The sequence below is a fragment of the Onychostoma macrolepis genome, chromosome 09 (assembly GCF_012432095.1).
Source record: "Onychostoma macrolepis isolate SWU-2019 chromosome 09, ASM1243209v1, whole genome shotgun sequence".
In the NCBI taxonomy this organism is placed as follows: Eukaryota; Metazoa; Chordata; class Actinopteri; order Cypriniformes; family Cyprinidae; genus Onychostoma; species Onychostoma macrolepis.
Genome location: NC_081163.1, coordinates 35,505,586 through 35,526,095, shown reverse-complemented (window position 1 = coordinate 35,526,095; position 20,510 = coordinate 35,505,586). Strand labels below are relative to the sequence as shown.

At 34.9% G+C, this 20,510-nt stretch overlaps 2 protein-coding genes across 7 annotated transcripts in view; both read right to left on the bottom strand.

Annotated features, from left to right (window-relative positions):
• Positions 1-403: 403 nt before the first annotated feature.
• Positions 404-3,790, bottom strand: hnmt (histamine N-methyltransferase). The gene is made up of 7 exons (XM_058787635.1): positions 3,751-3,790; positions 2,697-2,851; positions 2,497-2,549; positions 2,278-2,385; positions 2,050-2,180; positions 1,438-1,531; positions 404-1,140 (listed from the first exon to the last, which is right to left on the bottom strand). The coding sequence occupies exons 2-7, from the start codon at positions 2,831-2,833 to the stop codon at positions 785-787; spliced, it is 879 nt and encodes a 292-aa protein (XP_058643618.1). The 5' UTR covers positions 2,834-2,851; positions 3,751-3,790; the 3' UTR covers positions 404-784.
• Positions 3,791-6,267: 2,477 nt separating this feature from the next.
• thsd7ba (thrombospondin, type I, domain containing 7Ba) overlaps positions 6,268-20,510 on the bottom strand; it is a 250,151-nt gene continuing 235,908 nt past the window's right edge. For all 6 annotated transcript variants that reach the window (XM_058788088.1, XM_058788086.1, XM_058788091.1 and 3 more), the window contains 6 exons: positions 20,206-20,379; positions 16,521-16,616; positions 13,575-13,657; positions 12,215-12,407; positions 10,060-10,147; positions 6,268-8,692 (listed from right to left, as the gene is read on the bottom strand). In XM_058788088.1, the coding sequence (XP_058644071.1) occupies positions 8,611-8,692; positions 10,060-10,147; positions 12,215-12,407; positions 13,575-13,657; positions 16,521-16,616; positions 20,206-20,379 (716 nt within the window). In that variant the 3' untranslated portion in view covers positions 6,268-8,610. The remainder of the gene's footprint in view (positions 8,693-10,059; positions 10,148-12,214; positions 12,408-13,574; positions 13,658-16,520; positions 16,617-20,205; positions 20,380-20,510) is intronic.

The following is a 20,510-nucleotide window of genomic DNA, read 5'->3' as shown; positions in this document are numbered from 1 at the left end:
CAGAACATTTCTAAGAATGTGAAAATACAGCTATTCTGTATTTCCTTAACCATTTATTCTCAACCAGGAGGCCAAAACATGATTTAAAATAAGATTAATCGCATCCAAAATAAAAGTTTTTGTTTACATAATATATGTATGTGTACTGTGTATATTTATTATGTATATGTAAAGACACACACACATACAGTATATATTTTGAAAATATTTACATGTATAAACATTTATATATTTATATTTTATATTATATATATTTAATATATAAACATAACATATTTTTCTTAAATATATACATGCATGACTTTGTATTTATATATACATAATAAATATACACAGTATACACATATTTATTATGTAAACAAAAACTTTTATTTTGGATGCGATTAATCGCTTGACAGCACTACTAAAAATCAATATATTTCTTAATTAATCTTAATCTTTAATTCACCACCTCAGCAAATGTTTCATTTTTTTAGAGGGCTTGAAAAAATATATATGAGGTAGTCTGATTTTAAAAGTGTGATTTTAGACCTAGAAATGTATCACATGCATCCATGTATAAATTAATACACATCTGTCTAGTTTTTAAAGCTTTTAAAATGCAGAAATTGCAAGGAAAAAAAATCATTTTTAAGAATCATTATTCTTAAACCTTCAGTAAATCATGAATAGCTTTAAAAGTCACGGGCCTTTCAATATTATTGACAATGAGGAGCTTCAGAGTCAAAACGGTTGAGAAGCACTGTATATTGGTGTGCAGGTGAGATATAAAGAAGTCTTGGAGCTACGGCTCAACCACTAAGACTCCCAGGTTGTTGTTGAAGATGATCCTGCCATCCACCTCTTTGCTGCAGTCAGGATGTCTCAGTAAGTCCAGCACTCCTTTCTTCAGGTCTTCAGGAGCATTCTTACTGAACTCTATGACCTCGGTAAGGAAATCCAGCAGCAGCTCTCCCACCTGGTCTCCATCAGTGAAGCACTCTGTGATGTCCATTTGGGACAGAAGCTCATAGTTCTGGTAGGGGATGCCCTCAGTATTTAGGAAGGTCTTTATATCTCCTGTAGTAATGCACTGACTGATTTCAGTATAGCAGAGTTGTTCTTTAAAGGTTGTCCATAATTTTCCCCATCCACTCTCACCTACAGTAAGTGGAAGCAGAACTGAGGTCATTGAGGTCATTTCATTAAACCGAACAGACACATTTTTTTTGTTTGTTTTGGTTTTGATTTTGAACCCACTGTACTGCCCTACAAATGTGAAACGCTTAAACAACTTAACATTTTTTTGACTGATTTTACACTCCATTTCCCTGAGCACAGCTGAGCTAAACCTGATAGACAAGGTCCACTTAAGCAAAAGGTGTAGTTACTTAAAAGGTACATCATTTAGGTTCTGCACTTTGGCGAAGTTTTGAACTTGAACAGCATTTACTGCACCTGACACCAGAATGATTAAGAGTTTTCCATCTTTGTGTAGAAGACTCCGAAAAAATGAGACGGTGGCCTCTGGATCTTTGACGTAGTACAGCATCTGTTAAACAGGCTGATATTAATATTCTGCAAACACAACAAAAAATGTCTGATAATATCCAGACCTCAATAATATCACTTTAATTGACTTAAAAATAAAGGTTCTTCACAGCGATGCCATAGAAGAACCACTTTTGGTTCCACAAAGAACCATTCAGTCAAAGGTTCTTTAAAGAACCATCTCTTTCTTACCTTTTTATAATCTGCAGAACCTTCTTTCGCCACAAAGAACCTTTTGTGAAACAGAAAGGTTCTACAGATGTTAAAGGATCTTTACGGAACCATTTAGACAACAAGGTTCTTCTATGGCATCGTGAAGCACCTTTATTTTTAAGCGTGTAATATCAATTTAAGTTGATGAAATGAATGAAAATTTCACATGAAATTAAAATGAATCTTTTTTCCAAATTCATGTTATTATGAACTTATTGTGAACGATTCATCTATGCATATGTTTCATTTTTTTCACTACTTCCTTTGTCACAACTTTAAAACAATAACTTGTTGGCAGCTCAAAACCTGTATCATGTGAATGAAGTCCATCTTTTTCCCAGGGTTTTTCTCTTGCCAATGTTTTTCAAATTCAGATGCCGTCATCTTATTCCATGTAAAGTTTATATGATCAAGATCTGGAGTTGTTGACACTCGAACTAAACAGAAAGAAAACAGCATGAATAGCCAATCATTGGTATAATAGTAAAAGCATATATGGTTAGCTTATATGAGCATCAATAAAATGACTGGTACCTTTATATTTGTGCAGCATGTCATTGCTTGGTTCCACAACTTCATTGTCGACTTTGACATGTGGATGTTTCAGGTGTAGTTGAGCTAGCATCTCTAGATCAATCTCACCTGGAAATTAGATGAATATGGAGAACTCTGTTAGGTATTAAAATCTGATATACTGTATGAAATGATGATACAAATGGAGTGTTAATAATTGAGTCGTTATGAAAAGTATACCTGCTCCGCTCCCTACTCCCATTACATTGAAAACAGATCTCCCCCCTCCAATGCTGCAGAGAGAGCGAGAGAGAACATAATAAAGGCAAGATAATATTATAATATCTTGTCATTGTTAAATCTGCTGGCACACTCTGTATTACAAATCTAGGACAGGCTAAATGAATAAAATATGACATTCATCAAGAACGATAAAGCACCTTGCCAGTATGTCTGGTAGCGTATTATGAATGAAGTCCTGCATGCACTGGTGCTCTGATGAGCGCTCCAGAAAAAGCTCAAAAGATTTGAGGTATCTTGGATAATCTTCCACAAGTGATCTGAATGGAGCTGCCATGGTTTTCACCTGCTGAAACTGGTGTTTTAGAATAATAAAATGAGTTATGAATTCACCCAAAATGAAACAAAGAAATAAATAAGATACTTTGAGAAATGTCTCAGTGGTTTTTATGTTGTGTTTTTTTTTTTTTTTATCCATATAATGGAAGTCAATGGTCACCAAAACTGTTTGGTTACCAACATGCTTCAAAATATCATCTTTTATTTTCCGCAGAAGAAATAAAGTCATACAGGTTTGGAATGAGTGAGGGTGAGTAGGCTAAATGATGACACTTTTTCTTTTTTGGTGATCTGTCCCTTTAAGATAAGTAGGATGTGTTTCTTTGCTGGGAGAACATTTCCTATTAACCAATCACCAATCAGATGGGCATCAAACTGATTTTAGGGGCGGATTTTGGATTATGGAAGGACAGTTTAATGAAACAATCACTGTCTTTGGGTTTTAGGAGTTGGGTTAGGGCCTTGGACACAATCTTTTTGCTATAATCTTTTTCACAGAAACAGTCTGAAATGACTAAACAAAAGGAGACATGCAAACTATCAAGACATAAAAAGGAAATTCATGGTAGTTCAATCTCAATTATTATGCTTATAATACAATTTGTAATGAAACATTCATATTTCACAATCATTCATACTCTCAACTTGATGGCACTATAAAAAAAGCTATTCAGTCAAACGTATTGCATTTATGAATGAAGATTTAAATGCACTAGTTAAATGTCAAACAGTCATCTCAGTGTATGATAATAAGATCATATTCATCAACAGGTTCACTGAGAGCCTGACACACTGACTCGCTCCTATTTGTAGAATGGTGTCATTATTTAATGCTATCTCTGGTGTGCGCCGCCGCCTCTATACCTCAGCTCTCTAATAATAACACGGAGAAAGCAGAAGTGAGCCGCGGCTTACCTTCACTTCTCTCCGTTTGTCTTCACACTGTCTGCCAGTGAGACGCTGGGCCCCCGCGCATCCAGACAGAGATAGGCCCCGCCCACATCCTTAAAGACGCAGTGCTACACAAGGCAAGGACCATTTAGAATAGATTCTTTTAACAAAATATATTAAGTGAAAAATCATGGCTCTCCACTACTTAAAATTATATTTTAGAATCAGGCTGTTCACCAGCACAAATATTTATTTTTATTAGTAGCCTAAACACATTTACAAATATATATATATATATATATATATATATATATATATATATATTTTTTTTTTTTTTTTTTTTTTTTCATACATTTATTTAGACTGTATCACATGCCACTAAGTCATCAACATGTCACTTGACAGGAACAGAAAATAACTAAAATAAGACAACGTGCTCAGCTCATTGCTGCCCTCATGTGTTCAGTGGAATTTCACTTCACAGCACACTATGATTTCCCTTAAAACATAACACAAAACACTCAACTTATGTTCAATCCATGTTAAACTAGGCCACATAATGACAAGCAGGCCAATATTAAATAACCCACGCCTGAGAACAAGTAAGGTTTTGAGATAATATTAAATAACATGACAAATTTATTAGATTATATACAATACAAATGTATTTTTTTGCTTGTGTATTCATTCATTCATTTTATCTTTGTTAATGTACTTGTCATTAATTGGCATTAAAGACAACTGAGCACAAATCTGGCATAAAATATTAGGCATGTATAATTCATTAAAATTCATCTTACAGAAACATAATAGTGTACAAACTATTATGAAAAATATGGAAAGCATCCTTTGTGGAAATAATGTGTGTGTGTGTATATATATATATATATTTTTTTTTTTTTTTTTTTTTGATAGTTACATGTTTAAATCAGCTCTGATTGAAATGTGAGACACTAGTCTGGGCCTCATCATTTTGATCCAAATATAAAAGAAAAGAGAACAAGACACAAGCTCCGTGATCACTCTTTAATCTGTCTTTTACCGTTTTCTGTATTACAAGAAACAGATAAAGCAATTTTCCCACTTCTTTTCTTAGTCAGTTTGATCATGTCAAACTTTGTTAAACAGATTTGGCTCCTGGTGAATATAAATTCATGATTAAAATGAGAGAACCCACAAAGATTCATGGGAAATCTTCTGCAGAATTATTAAGGCTTAATGGAAAAATTAAGCCTGACAGAATCACACCACCCAGACACGTGTCCCCTAGGTGGCACTGACAAGTCTGGTTAAATTCATCTCATCCTTGAGCAGAAATGACAGGCTTTACTAATAAAAACTGATTAAACAAAAGATTTAAACGATTCAACATCCTGAAGTGGAAGGATCTGATGGGCTGCACATTAAAGACATTCAGTGCTGTGTGACCACGGCCAGACAACAGAACACAGTTCAGTTTACTCCAGATACTCTTACATATGTATTCACACAATAACAGGACTGTTTGTGTTATAATATCTGCTTTATTTCATCTGTTTCTGTTTCTATTTTCCATCTTTCATCTAAGTTTCCATCTTGCTCCATCTGCTGGTTTATGATGGGTATTAAAAATGGAATATGGACCTCTATACATGAGCATGAATATTGTTTCATAAGGACAGTCTTATTAAAGGAGTAGTTCATCCAAATATGAAAATTAGCTGAAAATTTACTCTCCCTCAGGTCATCCAAGATACAGATGAGTTTGTTTGTTCATCCGAACAGATCTGGAAAAATTCAACATTACATAATTAGCTCATCAACAGATCATGTGCAGTGAATGGGTGCCGTCAGAATGAAAGTCTAAACAGCTGATGCACTGTAAAAAAAAAAAAAAAAAATTGTTCCAAAAATTGTTTCAACTTAAAATAATTTGTTACCGCGCTGACTTAAATTTTTTAGTTTAGTCAACTTGAAATTTTAAGTTACTCAATGTTAATTTAAGGGACAACTGGAATATTTTAGTTGAATAAACTAAAAAAAAAATAAGTCAGTGGGGTAACAAATTATTTTAATCTTTTTTTTACAGTGTAAAAACATCACAATGATCCACAAGTAATCCACACCACTCCAGTCAATCAATTAACATTGTTTGTATTAAATCCATAAAGTAATTTGTATTTTTTTTACTTTAAACCATTGCTTTTAAATAAAATCTGTGGCTTCTTATTCTGACGGCACCCATTCACTGCAGAGGATCCATTGGTGAGCAAGTGATGTAATGCTAAATTTCTCCTAATCTGTTCCAGTGAGAAAACAAATTTATAGTGAGTACATTTTCAGCTAATTTTCATTTTCACATCAACTATTCCTTTAAATGTGCTCCTAGTTAATGAATTACATATGATTTAAAAGACGGGGGAAAAAAAGTGTTGACAGCTATGAACTTAAAGGTATATCTATATGGTACAAAAGCATACAATTTACCTAATTTCTGTCCAAATAGCTGAAATCACCATCCATCTTTGATGCAGATTAACATATGATTAACGAGAAACAACATTTCCCACAGAGTATCACAATTTATTAGCATTTTCGTTCAACTCTTCAAGTACACACAATTAAAACAGAAAGTTCTATGTAAACTAAAGGTCAGTGTTTTACAGGCAACTGTATATAGTTCTGAGAGCATACCGAACATTTTAGAAGAAGAAGAAGCCATGTAAACAAGTCAGTTCTAAGGGGCAACAAAGAAAAACCAAGGAAATCAAACGAACAAATCACACTGTTGACTTTGTCACTATAGGAGCAAATTTCCATAAAAATGCAAGGCCACTTTTGGAATAATCCAGTGTATGACAAAATCAATCCAGCATGCACACGCACAATTGGGCTTCAAAATAAATATTTATATATATATATATATAGCTGTTTTTTTTTGTTTTTTTCCCCCAGGGTTTGTCAGCAACCCCTGAAAAAATAAATAAATAAATAAAACTATTATAAGCTATACATATTTTAGCTTCTCACATCAGTGGACTAATTTAGAAATACTCCAAAGCTTTTTGATGTAATCGGTCTAAGAGCAGCAGATCATCCGGATGGGTCTCAAACAGAGAAGAACTGTTCTGTTCTGTTCTTGATGTAGACTTAGCAGCCAACACGGACGGCAGCAGAAACACCGATGGGACAAAAAGAACAAAATCCAAAACTGAAAGAAAAAATACATGTGCATGTATGAAACACATACAGAATACATTCTTTCGGTGGAGTAAGACCCCATGAACCAGAAGTCTTGCGTAGCATAAAAACCACAAGTTATCTTATTATAATGAGGACTGTTGAGATTTAAGAAAAGTTTTGTCACGTGGCAGTACAAGGAGCGAAGCGAACCTTGACACTGTAGGTCTTGAAACAGATAGTCAAGACAATTATGCCAGCAAGAAGTCAGGCAATAAAGCCAAAAAAGGACTAGCAGGGATATTATTAAAATACAGAACCAGCACCTGTACTTTATTGAAAATGATGAACATTCATAGTTTTGAAGCACCTCTCCCGGTGTTATGCTCATGCAGACTCTACACAAACGCATTGGTCCACTGTATCTGTGCTAAATGAGTTCCTCTAACCGCAGGATATTGCAGGAAGCCGCTTTCAAAATCCCTTCTGCGTGTCACAGGAACACAGTTCATTATCTGCTGGTGTTGGAGCAGACCTCATCAATCTTTCAGCTGCTAGACGGAGGTTAAAGGACAAGCTGAGGCGTGTGGAAGCAGCACACGAGCAGATCATCACCTTAACCTCTCGCAGCGTCTAAATGAGCTGTGTTTTGGTTTACCGTGCGGATCACACACACGTTCGGAGACATTCCACACGAAAACAACAGTTTACAGCAAAGTCCTTGCATCACAATGAAAAACACTAGAAAATCGGTTTGAACATAAATCAAGAGGGAACTAAAGAATGACGAAGCACTAATATAGTGCATAACACATCAGTCTTTTCTTGTTCTCTGTTAAAAAGTCACTTTCAGATCGCCTTAAAGGGGTAGTTCACGCAAAAATGAAAAAGCTGTTATTTAATCACCCTCAAGTTGCTGCAAACCTGTACGACTTTTTATTTCATCTGTGGAACATAAACGGATACATTTTAATACTGTACTAGTTGTTCTTGTCAGTGCAATTATAAACAGCAACTGCAGCTTTCAAGCATCAAAAAGGATGCAAAAGTATAATTATGGAATAATATAAGTACAATTTATACATACAACTTAAACATTATATTTCAAACCTTCTTATTCATACAATAACTTTGTGAGACATTCAAACTTCAAGTCATGTTTTTCACTAAGAATCTTAGTTATTTTGAGTCATGTGACTGATTCAGTTCACAAAGCTGTTCTGAATGACTTATTCACTAATTGGACTCAATGATTGTGTTGTCTGGTCATGATCCAGTCATACAGGTTTGAGGGTGAGTAAATGATGACACCGTTTTACGTTTTTGGGTGAACTACACTTTTAATGCGACTGATACAATAGATTCGGCACAACTTGAACTTGTGTGTGTGTTTTTTTTTTCGTCCTTTTTTTTTTTTTCGATGTAAGAAAAATCACGGCAACAAAATGTCAAAGTCCTCCATCTGGTCCATGGAATGTCAGCTGTGTCTCGTACCCTCTTTAAATGTCACGATTTTCACCACTGATCCAAAACCTTTGTCCTTGCTGTTGTGCACACAACGTTTTATGTACGCTGCAGATTTCAAGATCGAATTGTTTTTTGATGTCTATCTGTTACTCCTTTTCTTTTTTCCAAAATCCAAAGTGTGCCTCGGAGAGATGAACATATTAAAATGTTGCACGTAGTCCAGCTTGTGCTTTGAATGTACAGTCAGAGAGATCTCGATCACATGTCCACATCCCCGTCATAGGCCAGAGTCAAGGGCTTCTGTGGTGGAGACGCACTTTTACTCTGTTTGGACGGTTTGCTGGCATAAAGAGAAGAAGAAAAAGAGAGATCAATGAAGTTTAATATGTGACCCTGGAGCACAAAACCAGTCTTAAGTCGCTGGGGTATATGTGTAGCAATAGCCAAAAATACATTGTATGGGTCAAAATTGTCGATTTTTCTTTTATGCCGAAAATCATTAGGATATTAAGTAAAGATCATGTTCCATGAAGATATTTTGTAAATTTCTTACTGTAAATATATCAAAACTTAATTTTTGATTAGTAATATGCATTGCTAATAACTTCATTTGGACAACTTTAAAGGTGATTTTCTCAATATTTAGATTTTTTTGCACCCTCAGATTCCATATTTTCAAATAGTTGTATCTCGGCCAAATATTGTCCAACAAACCATACATCAATGGAAAGCTTATTTATTCAGCTTTCAGATGATGTATAAATCTCAATTTCGAAAAATTTACCCTTATGACTGGTTTTGTGGTCCAGGGTCACATATGAAGAGTTCAAATGCAAAAGCTTCTAAGTGCTGTTTGAAATTTTCTTCAAAAATGAACATTTTTCTTAGGCTCCTATGTGTAAGTTTAGTAATTTCACTTTATTTCATTTTCATTGCCATTGAAGTGCAATAACTGAACGTAAACATAGAAGCCTGAGAAAAATGCTAATTCTGGAAGAAAATTTCAGATGCCACTTAGAAGCTTTTACATCTGAACTCTTCACATATATATATATATAACCCTGGACCACAAAACCAGTCTTAAATGTAAATTTTTCGAAACTGAGATTTATACATCTTCTGAAAGCTGAATAAATGAGCTGTCCATTGATTTGTTATGATAGGACAATATTTGGCTGAGATACAACTATTTGAAAAATAGGTAATAAATTACGGTAATAAATTTACAACATGATCTTTACTTAATATCTTAATGATTTTTGGCATAAAATAAAAATTGATAATTTTGACCCATACAATGTATTTTTGGCTATTGCTACAAATATACCCCAGCGACTTAAGACTGGGTTTGTGCTCCAGGGCCATATATATATATATATATATATATATATATATATATATATATATATATATATATATATATATATATATATATATATACATATACATACATACACACACACACACACACACACACACACACACACACACACACAGCTGCTCTCTATTTTATTTCTAAACTTTACCACTAGATGGCAGCAACAAGTTATCTTAAGTCAGACTAAAGGTTACAAGTCAACAAACAGTCAACAGGTGAAGTGCAATTTCTCTCATCAACCACAATCACAGCAAAATAATGACTGTTTTCAAACAGGTATTGTCTTTCCATTCAATGGTGAGTGTGTTAAAATTTGATAGCATACATACCAAAACAGAAAGGCCACAGCGATAATGAACAATATGAGAATGAATCCTCCAGCTGTTAACCCATAGACCCAAAGCTTTATTCTTCCATCTGTGTGGTCAGAAAACAGGAGTGTGATCACCACCGAAATATATGGGAGCATCATTTTTATTGCTTGTGGTTTCCGCACAGGGGCCTGTTGCAACAGATGGCACATTCACACTGGTGACAATGTACCTAAAGAAACTGTTTCACCATCTTCCAAAGAACGAGGTGTGTGCCACAGAGCCATTAAGATGCTTGTATAACTGATATGACAAGGTCTCAGAACACATCTCGCAGATAAAAGACAAAAGACGACAGTCTGATGAGCAGCACAGAGAGCTTCTCCTGTAGCAACAGACCTGGATCCTTTGAGACTCACAGAACAGATGATGCAAAAACTACTCTCAGCAAAAGAAGATCCTGCAAAGTTTTGTAACACTTTAGAATAACTTTAATTCAGAGAAGAAGCCCACTGGTGGATTAAAAAAAAAAAAAAATGGAATAAGGACCTGTTAAAACTGCTCTGGCCTATAAAATGTCTAAACATGGAGCCGTATGCTTTTCTGTTATATTTTACAATTACATATTGCAATGTTTAGTTTAGCTTTATTGTATTGTATTTTTATTTTACATTTTTGCACAATCTCAGTTTGAGATCAAACAATATTTGGCAGGTCACTTGAGGTACTGCTGCATTTGAATGCACCTGGTTTAATAAGCTGCTAACAAACATTACAACACAGGTCTGAATTTCAATGCGTTTATAATATAATCCAAAATACAATTAATAAAACATTATTAAAAGTTTGGGGACTGTAACATTTTTTGAATGTTTTTGCTCACCAGTCTCTCGCTCACCAAGGCTGCATTTATTTGATCAAAAATACTGTACACAACAGTAATATTGATAACTATTTTCTATTTAAATATATATATATATTATAAAATGTAATTTAATCCTATTATTCCATTCTTTAGTGTCACATGATCCTTCAGAAATCATTATTGTGCTGCCTAATATTTTTGTAGAAACTGTAATGCACCCTCCCCCCAGATTCTATGATAAATAGAAAAAAATATTTTGTAACATTATAAATATCTTTACCGTCAGTTCAATGTGTCCTTGCTAAATAACAGTATTTATTGAAAAAATAAATAAATAAATATTTACTGACCCCAAACTTGTGAACTGTAGTGTATGCTCATAATATAATCCAAAATATCATAATAATAATAATAATAATAATAAAAGAAAAATCTAAATCGCATGGAATAATATAATATAAAACAGTATAATATAATATGTGACCCTGGACCACAAAAGCAGTCTAAAGTGTCAAAGTTTCGAAATTGAGATTTATACTTCATATCAGACAATATTTGACTGAGATACAACTATTTGAAAATCTGGAATCTGAGGATGCAAAAAAATCTAAATATTGAGAAAATCGCCTTTAAAGTTGCCCAAATTAATTTCTTAGCAATGCATATTACTAATCAAAAATGAAGTTTTGATATATTTACGGTAATAAATTTACAAAATATCTTCATGGAACATGATCTTTACTTAATATCCTAATGATTTTTGGCATAAAAGAAAAATGTATAATTTTGACCCATACAATGAATTTTTGGGTATTGCTACAAATATACCCCAGCAACTTAAGACTGGTTTTGTGGTCCAGGGTCACATATAATATAATATAATATAACATAACAATATTTCAGACAGAGGAGTCCTTGTAAAGTACATTTGCAAGTAAAAGTACTGGTAATTCTCTGAATTTTGTCCCTCCATCTAGAGCCTGAAACCCACACCTACTGGTAACCTTACAGCACACAGTTGTTGTACCACAGGCCGCTAAATTCACTTCTAATCAGAAATGGCCTCCAGCCAGCAATAAAGCAACTCTGTCTGTCAAGTTATGGGCAATACAAATCACGCTGTTATGAGACTCTGTCCAGTGCAGCTTTTCTCATAGCTCCAATAGGGTATAAACACTGAGGCATTAAACAGAGTTCTACATCAGCCTCTATCTGGAGTCTCATAAAGGCGTCCAGCGATTCTGCTATAACTCAAAGCCACACTCCTCTGGCCCACATCAGCCTGGCCTTCATCTGCATTTCAAATACCTGGGCCGAGCGGCTGCAGGGACCACTCGCCGAAGAAGTCCTGGATCTGAGTGGTGCCTGGTTTTAATCTTCCCGAGCTGGTCTTCACATCTGCCTTTTTGTTGTCAGCACCTGGGGTCTTGGTGCAGTAATCCAGGAATCCATGTGTGGTCATCACTTCAGTGTAGCCCTTCTCACAGCCGCACACGCCGCTCTGAAACAGACACCATCGCTGTGAGGGCCACACTCAGGCACCGCATAAACAGTGTTTGAAGAAATACTTTGCGTTTAATGCAACTTCAGATCAAACCACAGTACTTGTGGCATAACGCTGAAAGCACAAAAACTCATTTCAGTTTGTCCCTCCTTTTCATCGCTGGGTTACAGTGAGGCACTGTTTATAGGGCCAATCTGTAAATGTTAAAATACTCAGTTTCAATAGTATAGCCAAAAATCCCGGTCTTATATTAGGTGGCCTTAGCTACCATGTACTTACATTTAAATTAATAATTTGATACAATGCACTTATTGTGTACATGCATGTTTTTACATTGTAATTATATTGTGAAAAATACCTGCATTTAATTACATCTGTAAATAATTTCTGTAATTACATGTATAGTTATCCCACACTTAAACCTACTCATCCCACCAAACCTGTCCCTAACCTTTTTGCAATATAATATGAACACAATAAGTACTCTGTACTTAGTTTTTGATGTAAAGGCCACCTAATATAAAGCATGACCAAAATCCCTTTTTCTGTGTAGTATATCCAATTTTACAAATTTGTTGCCATGGTAATGTAACAACGAAAACCCTAAAACAACTGCAAAAATGACGAAACTCGCAGCTCAAATAATACACAGGAGTTTAACACAAATGCTCCTATTAATTTTTTTACAGTAAGCATCAGATTTCTGCTTCAAACATTGGCCCCATTCACTTCTATTGTAAGTGCCTCCCTGTAACCTCCACAAGGGACGAGTTGAAATTATTTTTGGTATTGAACATTATACCTCAAATGCCGTCGATCAAACTGTCGATTATTGAACCCCGGAATATTCCTTTAAGACAAAATCTATATTTTTATCAGTACTCCTGTGCAGGAAAAAACGTGGTTGCATGTAGTTGCATTCAATGCACTGCAAGTGGCAGTCAATGTACAGTTTTGTGAGTTTAATATTTTTGTCCTCTATTCAAAGCAATTATGCAAATTTTACACATGCCTGAAATGCCTCCTTTTATGATTTCCCTAATAGCAAGCCATTAAATACAAACTAAAGGACGTATTATTTGTCTTGTTATTTACATGGCGGATTAATGTGAAAATAGATATGGTTCAAATACAGGAAGGTATCTTTGCACACAGTGTGTTTACCTGCTTGCAGTGGGAGAAGGGTTTGGTGCAGGGAGGGTGACAGTGCCGCACAGTGGTGGGCCGATTCTGTGGAAAGCAGCCCCCTTCCAAGAGGAAAAAACAGAGGTAATTATTGCCATTTCCCTATTGATAGCCAGATAAAAGTGCTGTCACACCTGATTAATGGCTTAAAGGACCCATCACAGCTTCTGATCAATCAGGGAAGATTGTAATTTTGGAATAGAAAATTACATGTCAAAACATCAGAGACTAATACCCTGGCTTCTGGCTTTTCTCAAGCAGAAGAGATTACCTCTCACAGCTTATATTTGCCCGAGACGATTCCGTACTCAGATAAGATCACCTTTCTCTGTTATTTACAGCAGTTCGCACAACCCGAAAGCCTTCGTTCTCGTTCCTAATGCTCAAGTGAAAGCTTGCCATCTAGACCGTGTTCATTGTGCCACAATCAAACAATGTTTTAAAACATTTATATTGTTCGTTCTCAGACGAGCGCTGGTTTATTGGTGATGTCTGTTGAAATGGAGGGCGAGAACAGGGAAAATGTTGAATGTGCTATTAAACTGTCCTAGACAAGGTCTGCCAAATTCAAACCACAAATTTTCAGCCTGCCGTTCTGCGTTAGGGTTAAAAGTAGTATTGTAGTACTCGAGACCGGTCTTAAGACCATTTTTTTCCCACTCAAACTAAATATTTTAGAGCTTAGCGTGACTAGAAAGATGTATATTCATAAACAAATACTAAGAAATATCTTAGATTTTTACCTGTTTTAGTTCATTTTAATGCTTGTTTAGTTTTATTTTAAACAATTTTAAGTCATCTTGAGGCCCTCTTGGAAGTTTGTTGAGGCCCCAAAGTGGCCCCGGCCCCTGGCTGAGAACAAACGATTTATACTGTTACACCGGGTCAGAAACGTCACCAAAATTAATACATACACCCACAAAATTCAAGATATTGTTGCAAAAAAAGTGCTTGAGAGTATAAGAGCTTGAGTGTATGAGATGTGGATTTTTATATTATAATATGATATAATTAAGCAATATCACAAGAGCAAGAGAACTGCTTTGAAAAAAAAAATGAAAATGCTTTTATAAAAACATTCAGTAAACAATTTTTAACATTATTCTCAACATTATGCATTTGTACCAATTCAGACACAGCTTCTGTGCCACCACTGCAGTGCAAAGATGGATTTTGTTGTTAGAGATTTCATTTGATTTGTAACAGCTCTGTAAGTGTCTTATTATGGTATTTAATTTTTAAAAATAAGGCACTTCTCAGGCAGTAAATGTGGATCCTTTCGATGAATTTGAGCAATGCTGGTCTGGTCTTGATCTTGTCTTGGTCTTGGATCAGGTGGTCTTGACTACAACACTAGTTAAAAGGATAATTCACCCAAAAAAGAAAATCCTGCCATTATTTACTCACCCTCATGTCGTTCCAAACCCGTATGCTGTTATTCTCTCACAGGAACACAAAAGAAGAATGTATCTTACCTTTTTCTTTCAACAAGAGTTCATAGTGGCCGTCAAGCTCCATAGAGGACCGTAAAAGCCCAATAAAAGGGGACCATATGACTTGTGCACTTACTTCCAAGTCTTCAAGGCCGTATGATAACTTTGTTTGAGAAACTGACCAAAAAAAAAAAAAAAAACTATTGATGTATATTACCATTCAAAAGTTTGGGGCTGGTGGTTTTTAAAAGGGTCATATGACACGATTTCACGTTTTCCTTTCTCTTTGGAGTGTTACAAGCTGTGATGAGATTCATAAAGTCGCAAAGATTAAAGTCTCAAACCCAAAGATATATTCTTTCTAAAAGTTAAGACTCAACCAGGGTTGCCATGTTTTCATGCAAAACTCGCCCAATCGTGTTTCAAGGGGTAAAAATTATGTTCCGGTGGGTAAAACACATGTTTTTTGGCAGTGTTCCCCTGGTAAAATTAGCATTTTATGGGCTAAATATCACGTTATTGGGGTCACTTAAACCCGTGGACATTTGAATATATCTTCTGAATACTCTGAATTTCCCCTTGGGGATTAATAAAGTATCTATCATCAATCAACATGAAAAACAACCCGCGGAGACAGTTTTAAAGTCGCCCAATTCCAAGGGAAGACCACAGACTTGGCAACACTGGACTCAACCACGCCTTCCAAAAACAGCTCATTCAATCCACTTCACTGTGTTGGAAGATTTGCATAATACCGCCCAAATGTACACGCAAAGAAAGAAGGCATGACACTGTTTTTTGAACCTTAAACCGTGTAAAAACACATTACACCAAATACACAAATAGTGCTATTTTTAGCATCCTCATTTGACCCCTTTAATGATTTTGTAAGAAGTGTCTTATGCTCACCGAGGCAGAATTTGTTTGATCAAAGGTAAAACAATTATTAGGTATTATGTAATATTATTAACATTTTTAAAGAACAGTTTTCTATTTTAATATTTATAAAATGGAATTTATCCCTGTGATGATTATTAGTTATTTGGTGCTCAAGAAACATTTCTTGTTATTACCAATGTTGAAAACAACTGTGCTGCTTAATATTTTTGTGTAAAGCCATAATATTCAGGAATAATGACTCAGATTTATGGCTGTTTGTCACATTAAACTATTGCTTGGCTTCAGAAGACTTGGATTACGGTGCATGACTGCCTTTATGGTGCTTTCCTATTTCTCTTTTCCTTCTTTTTAGAGTTCTCTCCAAAGTCTCTGGTCACTAAGGACTTCACAAGATGTTAAGACTGTTCAGAAAGTCTCCTCTGTGTGCCACTGTAAACAGCAGACAGGTTTAGAACGACACGAGGGCGGTAAATGATGACTGGACAGACTTTGGGTCATGTGGAGACGACAGGTCTTTAGATGATCTTTCTGTAAGTGTAGTCAGTGCAGAATATTTGCCATTCTCTCAGTCTCAATGTAAGTGGTGGGCTACCTGTCACATTGACCCCATCAGACCGCTGGCACCACACTGATCTTTCGTTGTCATTCCAGGCGCTGGTCCTCCACTCGTAACTGTGACATTTCCCTCCTGCGGCCCCATACAGTGAGAGAGACACTCATTAGGTTTGCACTGGGCAGTCAGGTGTGATAATAGCCAAATGCAGACATTATATGCTGATGCAGGCTTATATACACATATAAACACACGCACACACATAACCTTCTGAGCAAGCATAACTGCACTTTGACCTACTAACACACACAGAGGACTATATATCATTTTCATTTGAATATATATATATATATATATATATATACACATTATTGGGAAGGTTACTTTGGAAATGTAATAAATTACAGATTACAAGTTACCCTATTTAAAATGTAATAAGTAGTGTAACTTTTCAATTACATTATTAAAGTAATGTAACTGATTACATGTGATTACTTAACGAATGTTTTCAACTGTTAATCATTTTGAAACATTTAAAGCAGGGCAGGCAGGGTTAACCTTACAGTAGAACTCGACACTGATTACTGTCAGACTTTCAAAATCCTTCATCACTTGAATTACGATTATAATCATTTAAATTTAAAGCACAACCACCACGAAGTCAGACTTTAGCACCTGTTTTTACTTTGAGATCGTTCTGAGGTTAAATACAGACTTAAATTCTTAACAAGAAAGAATAGCTATGATACTGGTTTTGAAATCAAATATTTGCATAGCTATGCTGAGAAATACTTGCATCTGACAATGCCTTAAAAAAACCCCAAAAAACAGTTAATATTAAAAAATAAAGCATGTACATGAACCCAAATAGGAAATAAAACAGTTATCGAATAAACATGTGTCCTAAACTTCTGAAAAAATCTGTCATACTTTAGAGCAGTTAATGCAATTTATGAAAGAAGTCAATTAAATCTGTATGTTGGTGTGTGTGTGTGTGTGTGTTTGTGTGTGTGTGAAAAATTCAAATAATACCTTTATTTAATAATACCTTCAAAAAATACCTTTGTAATCGTTAACATTTTCAGAAGTAACTAATTTAATTACACATTTTTTCTCAGTAACTGTAACTAATTGCAATTACATTTATTTTGTAATTAAATTACGTAATTCTGTTACATGCAACTAGTTACTCCCCAACACTGTGTGTGTGTGTATATATATATATATATATATATATATATATATATATATATACAAATCCTTCATCACTTGCATATATATATATATATATATATATATATATATATATATATATATATATATATATATATATATATATATATATATATATATATATATATATATATACACAGTATATGTAGTGCAAAAGTATTCATACCCCATTTTATGTCATGTCGCTACCTTATATTAAACTGCTTTAGATTACTTTTTTCTACTTCAATCTACACTCCATACACCATAATGGCGAAGCAAAAAAACTGTTTTTTAACATCTTTGCAAATTTATTAAAAATAAAAAATGATTCCATTGCATACGTATTCGTAGCCTTATCTGGGACAGTTGAAATTTAGCTCAGGAGCATTCATATCGCTTGTAGATGTTACTACACTTCGAGAGAAGTTAACCTGTGGCAAATTCAGTTGAATGGGTAGGATTTGGAAAGGCACACACATCTTAATAAAATGACAGCTCAATTCCTGGAGGGCCACAGCTCTGCACAGTTTAGCTCCAACCCTAATCAAACACACCTGATCCAGCCAATCAAGGTCTTCAGGATCACTAGAAGCTTCCAAGCAGGTGTGAGCTGGAGCTAAACTCTGCAGAGCTGTGGCCCTCCAGGAATTGAGTTTGACACCACTGTCCTAAGCACACCGCAAGAGTGGCTTATAGACAACTCTGTGAATGTCCCCGAGTGGCACAGCCACAGCCTAGGCTTGAACCCAATCAAATATTTCTGGAGAAACCTGAAAATGTGTGTCTGCCCCATCCAACCTGACAGAGCTTGAGAGGAGAAGACGTGAGGTGAAGAATGGTAGATAATTGCCAAATGCAAATGCAGTGCACTTATTTTAGTTTTGTTATTTTTAATAAATGTACAAAGTTGTGACAACTCTGTTTTTGCTTTGTCATTATGGTGTATGGAGTGTAGATTGATGCGGGGAAAAAAAGTATTGTAAAGCAGGTAAACATAAGCCAGCAACATAACAAAACGTGAAAAAATTAAGGGGTATGAATACTTTTGCAAGGCACTGTGTATATGTGTGTATACATATATAAAACATAAAAAAATACTGTCAATATTGAATACAGTGTTGTGCTTATTTTTGTGGATACTATGATATATTTTATTTTATTTTTTTCAGGAATCTTTTATGAACAGAAATGTCAAAAGAACAGCATTTCAGAAACATTTTGTAACATTATAAATGTCTTTACTGTTACATTTGATAAATGTAATGGATCACTGCTCAATAAAAATATTACTTTCTTTAATTAAATACTTTACTTTAAAAAAGTCTTACTGACCCCAAGGTATAGACTTGCAAAAACCCTACTTTAATATTTTATTGGCTTGATCAATATTAGAAAATTCTCTCACAGAGCTCCACTGGATACGTTGGGTTTGTTCACTCAAATTCAATTTACCTTTAAAATCTGATCTGTGGGACTGACTGCCTGCGCCATCATTTTGTAAATAATGAAATGCAATTCATTTGTTTAGACAGTGCTGTCTGAACATCTCTGGCGTATCCTGTTGGTTGTTACAGCAGTGATGTAGGCATCAGCAAGATGCCAAGAGACTTTCTGATACACAACCGAGAGTCGTGGGAAGAGAGGACTGAATTTCTATCATGACATCTTTGTTGTGGTGATGAACTTACAAGGAGCAGGAGATTCACTACAAACTACTGTACACTGTGGAAGTCACACAGTCAGCTGAATGAAAATTACTGTACTCAGGCACAGAAAATACTGGACACCTTGAATGGTGTTATATACACGTCATATCCCAAATGACGAAAAAAAAAAAAAGTTTATTAAACTTAAACTGCACACATTCAATATAATTTGATTTTAAATCAGATTTTAAACTATGGAAACTTATTTCACGCTTTGGTAATTAATTATGAGATAATTTTGCCATAAAAAGTCATAATTATGGCATAAAAGGTTAGAATTTCATCATCTAAAGTCATCTAATTTCAACAGTCAATTATGACTGTCCTATATTATAATATTTATCAGAAATGGGCTTCCATACAAAGCACATGTAATTATATTATTGTATTATATTATATTATATTTAGGGTTGGGTATCATTTGAATTTTATAAATTCTAATTCTTTGTGATTCCCAGTTTCGATTCCAATGTGATTAAATAGTGATATCAAACATTTATCCTGTGTCTCTTTTTTGTAAACCATTTATTGCATCTGAATACCATAAACAAATAGCAACAGGCTACATAAAAACGGGACTCTAAGAGCTGTCTGTGTGCAAAATAGAACTGGATAAATTGAGTTGTTTTTCTTTCTTTTTTTCCTAATGGAAGTTGTGGTTCTCTCATGATTCTGAAGAAAAAACATTAGAAAACTAAACAAAATCACATGCAATTTATGAATGAATGATTAAATGACTCACTCAAGATGAGTAATAGTATATATGAGAATATCTATTATATTATATATTTTACTGCTTGTACCTTTACATGGACGTGTCTCAAAGGCTTGGTGAGGGCAGCTGTCCTGATTCTCCAGCACTTGTATGACCACAGCCTGTGAGCGTGCCTGACGGCCCACCGTCTCAAAGCTACGTCCTTCCAGACACGTCAGCTGACAGGAACTCCACTGTGACCACTCTGTGAGGTGACAGTCCCCTGTAGATGACACAACCTCAGTTCTGCAGTTTAAATGAATACCATGACATTATGATACTTATGAAGGAAATCCAACGGTCCTGCTGCAGTCTTGCAACTCTCTCAATGCTCTCATTGGTTGAGACGCGTGA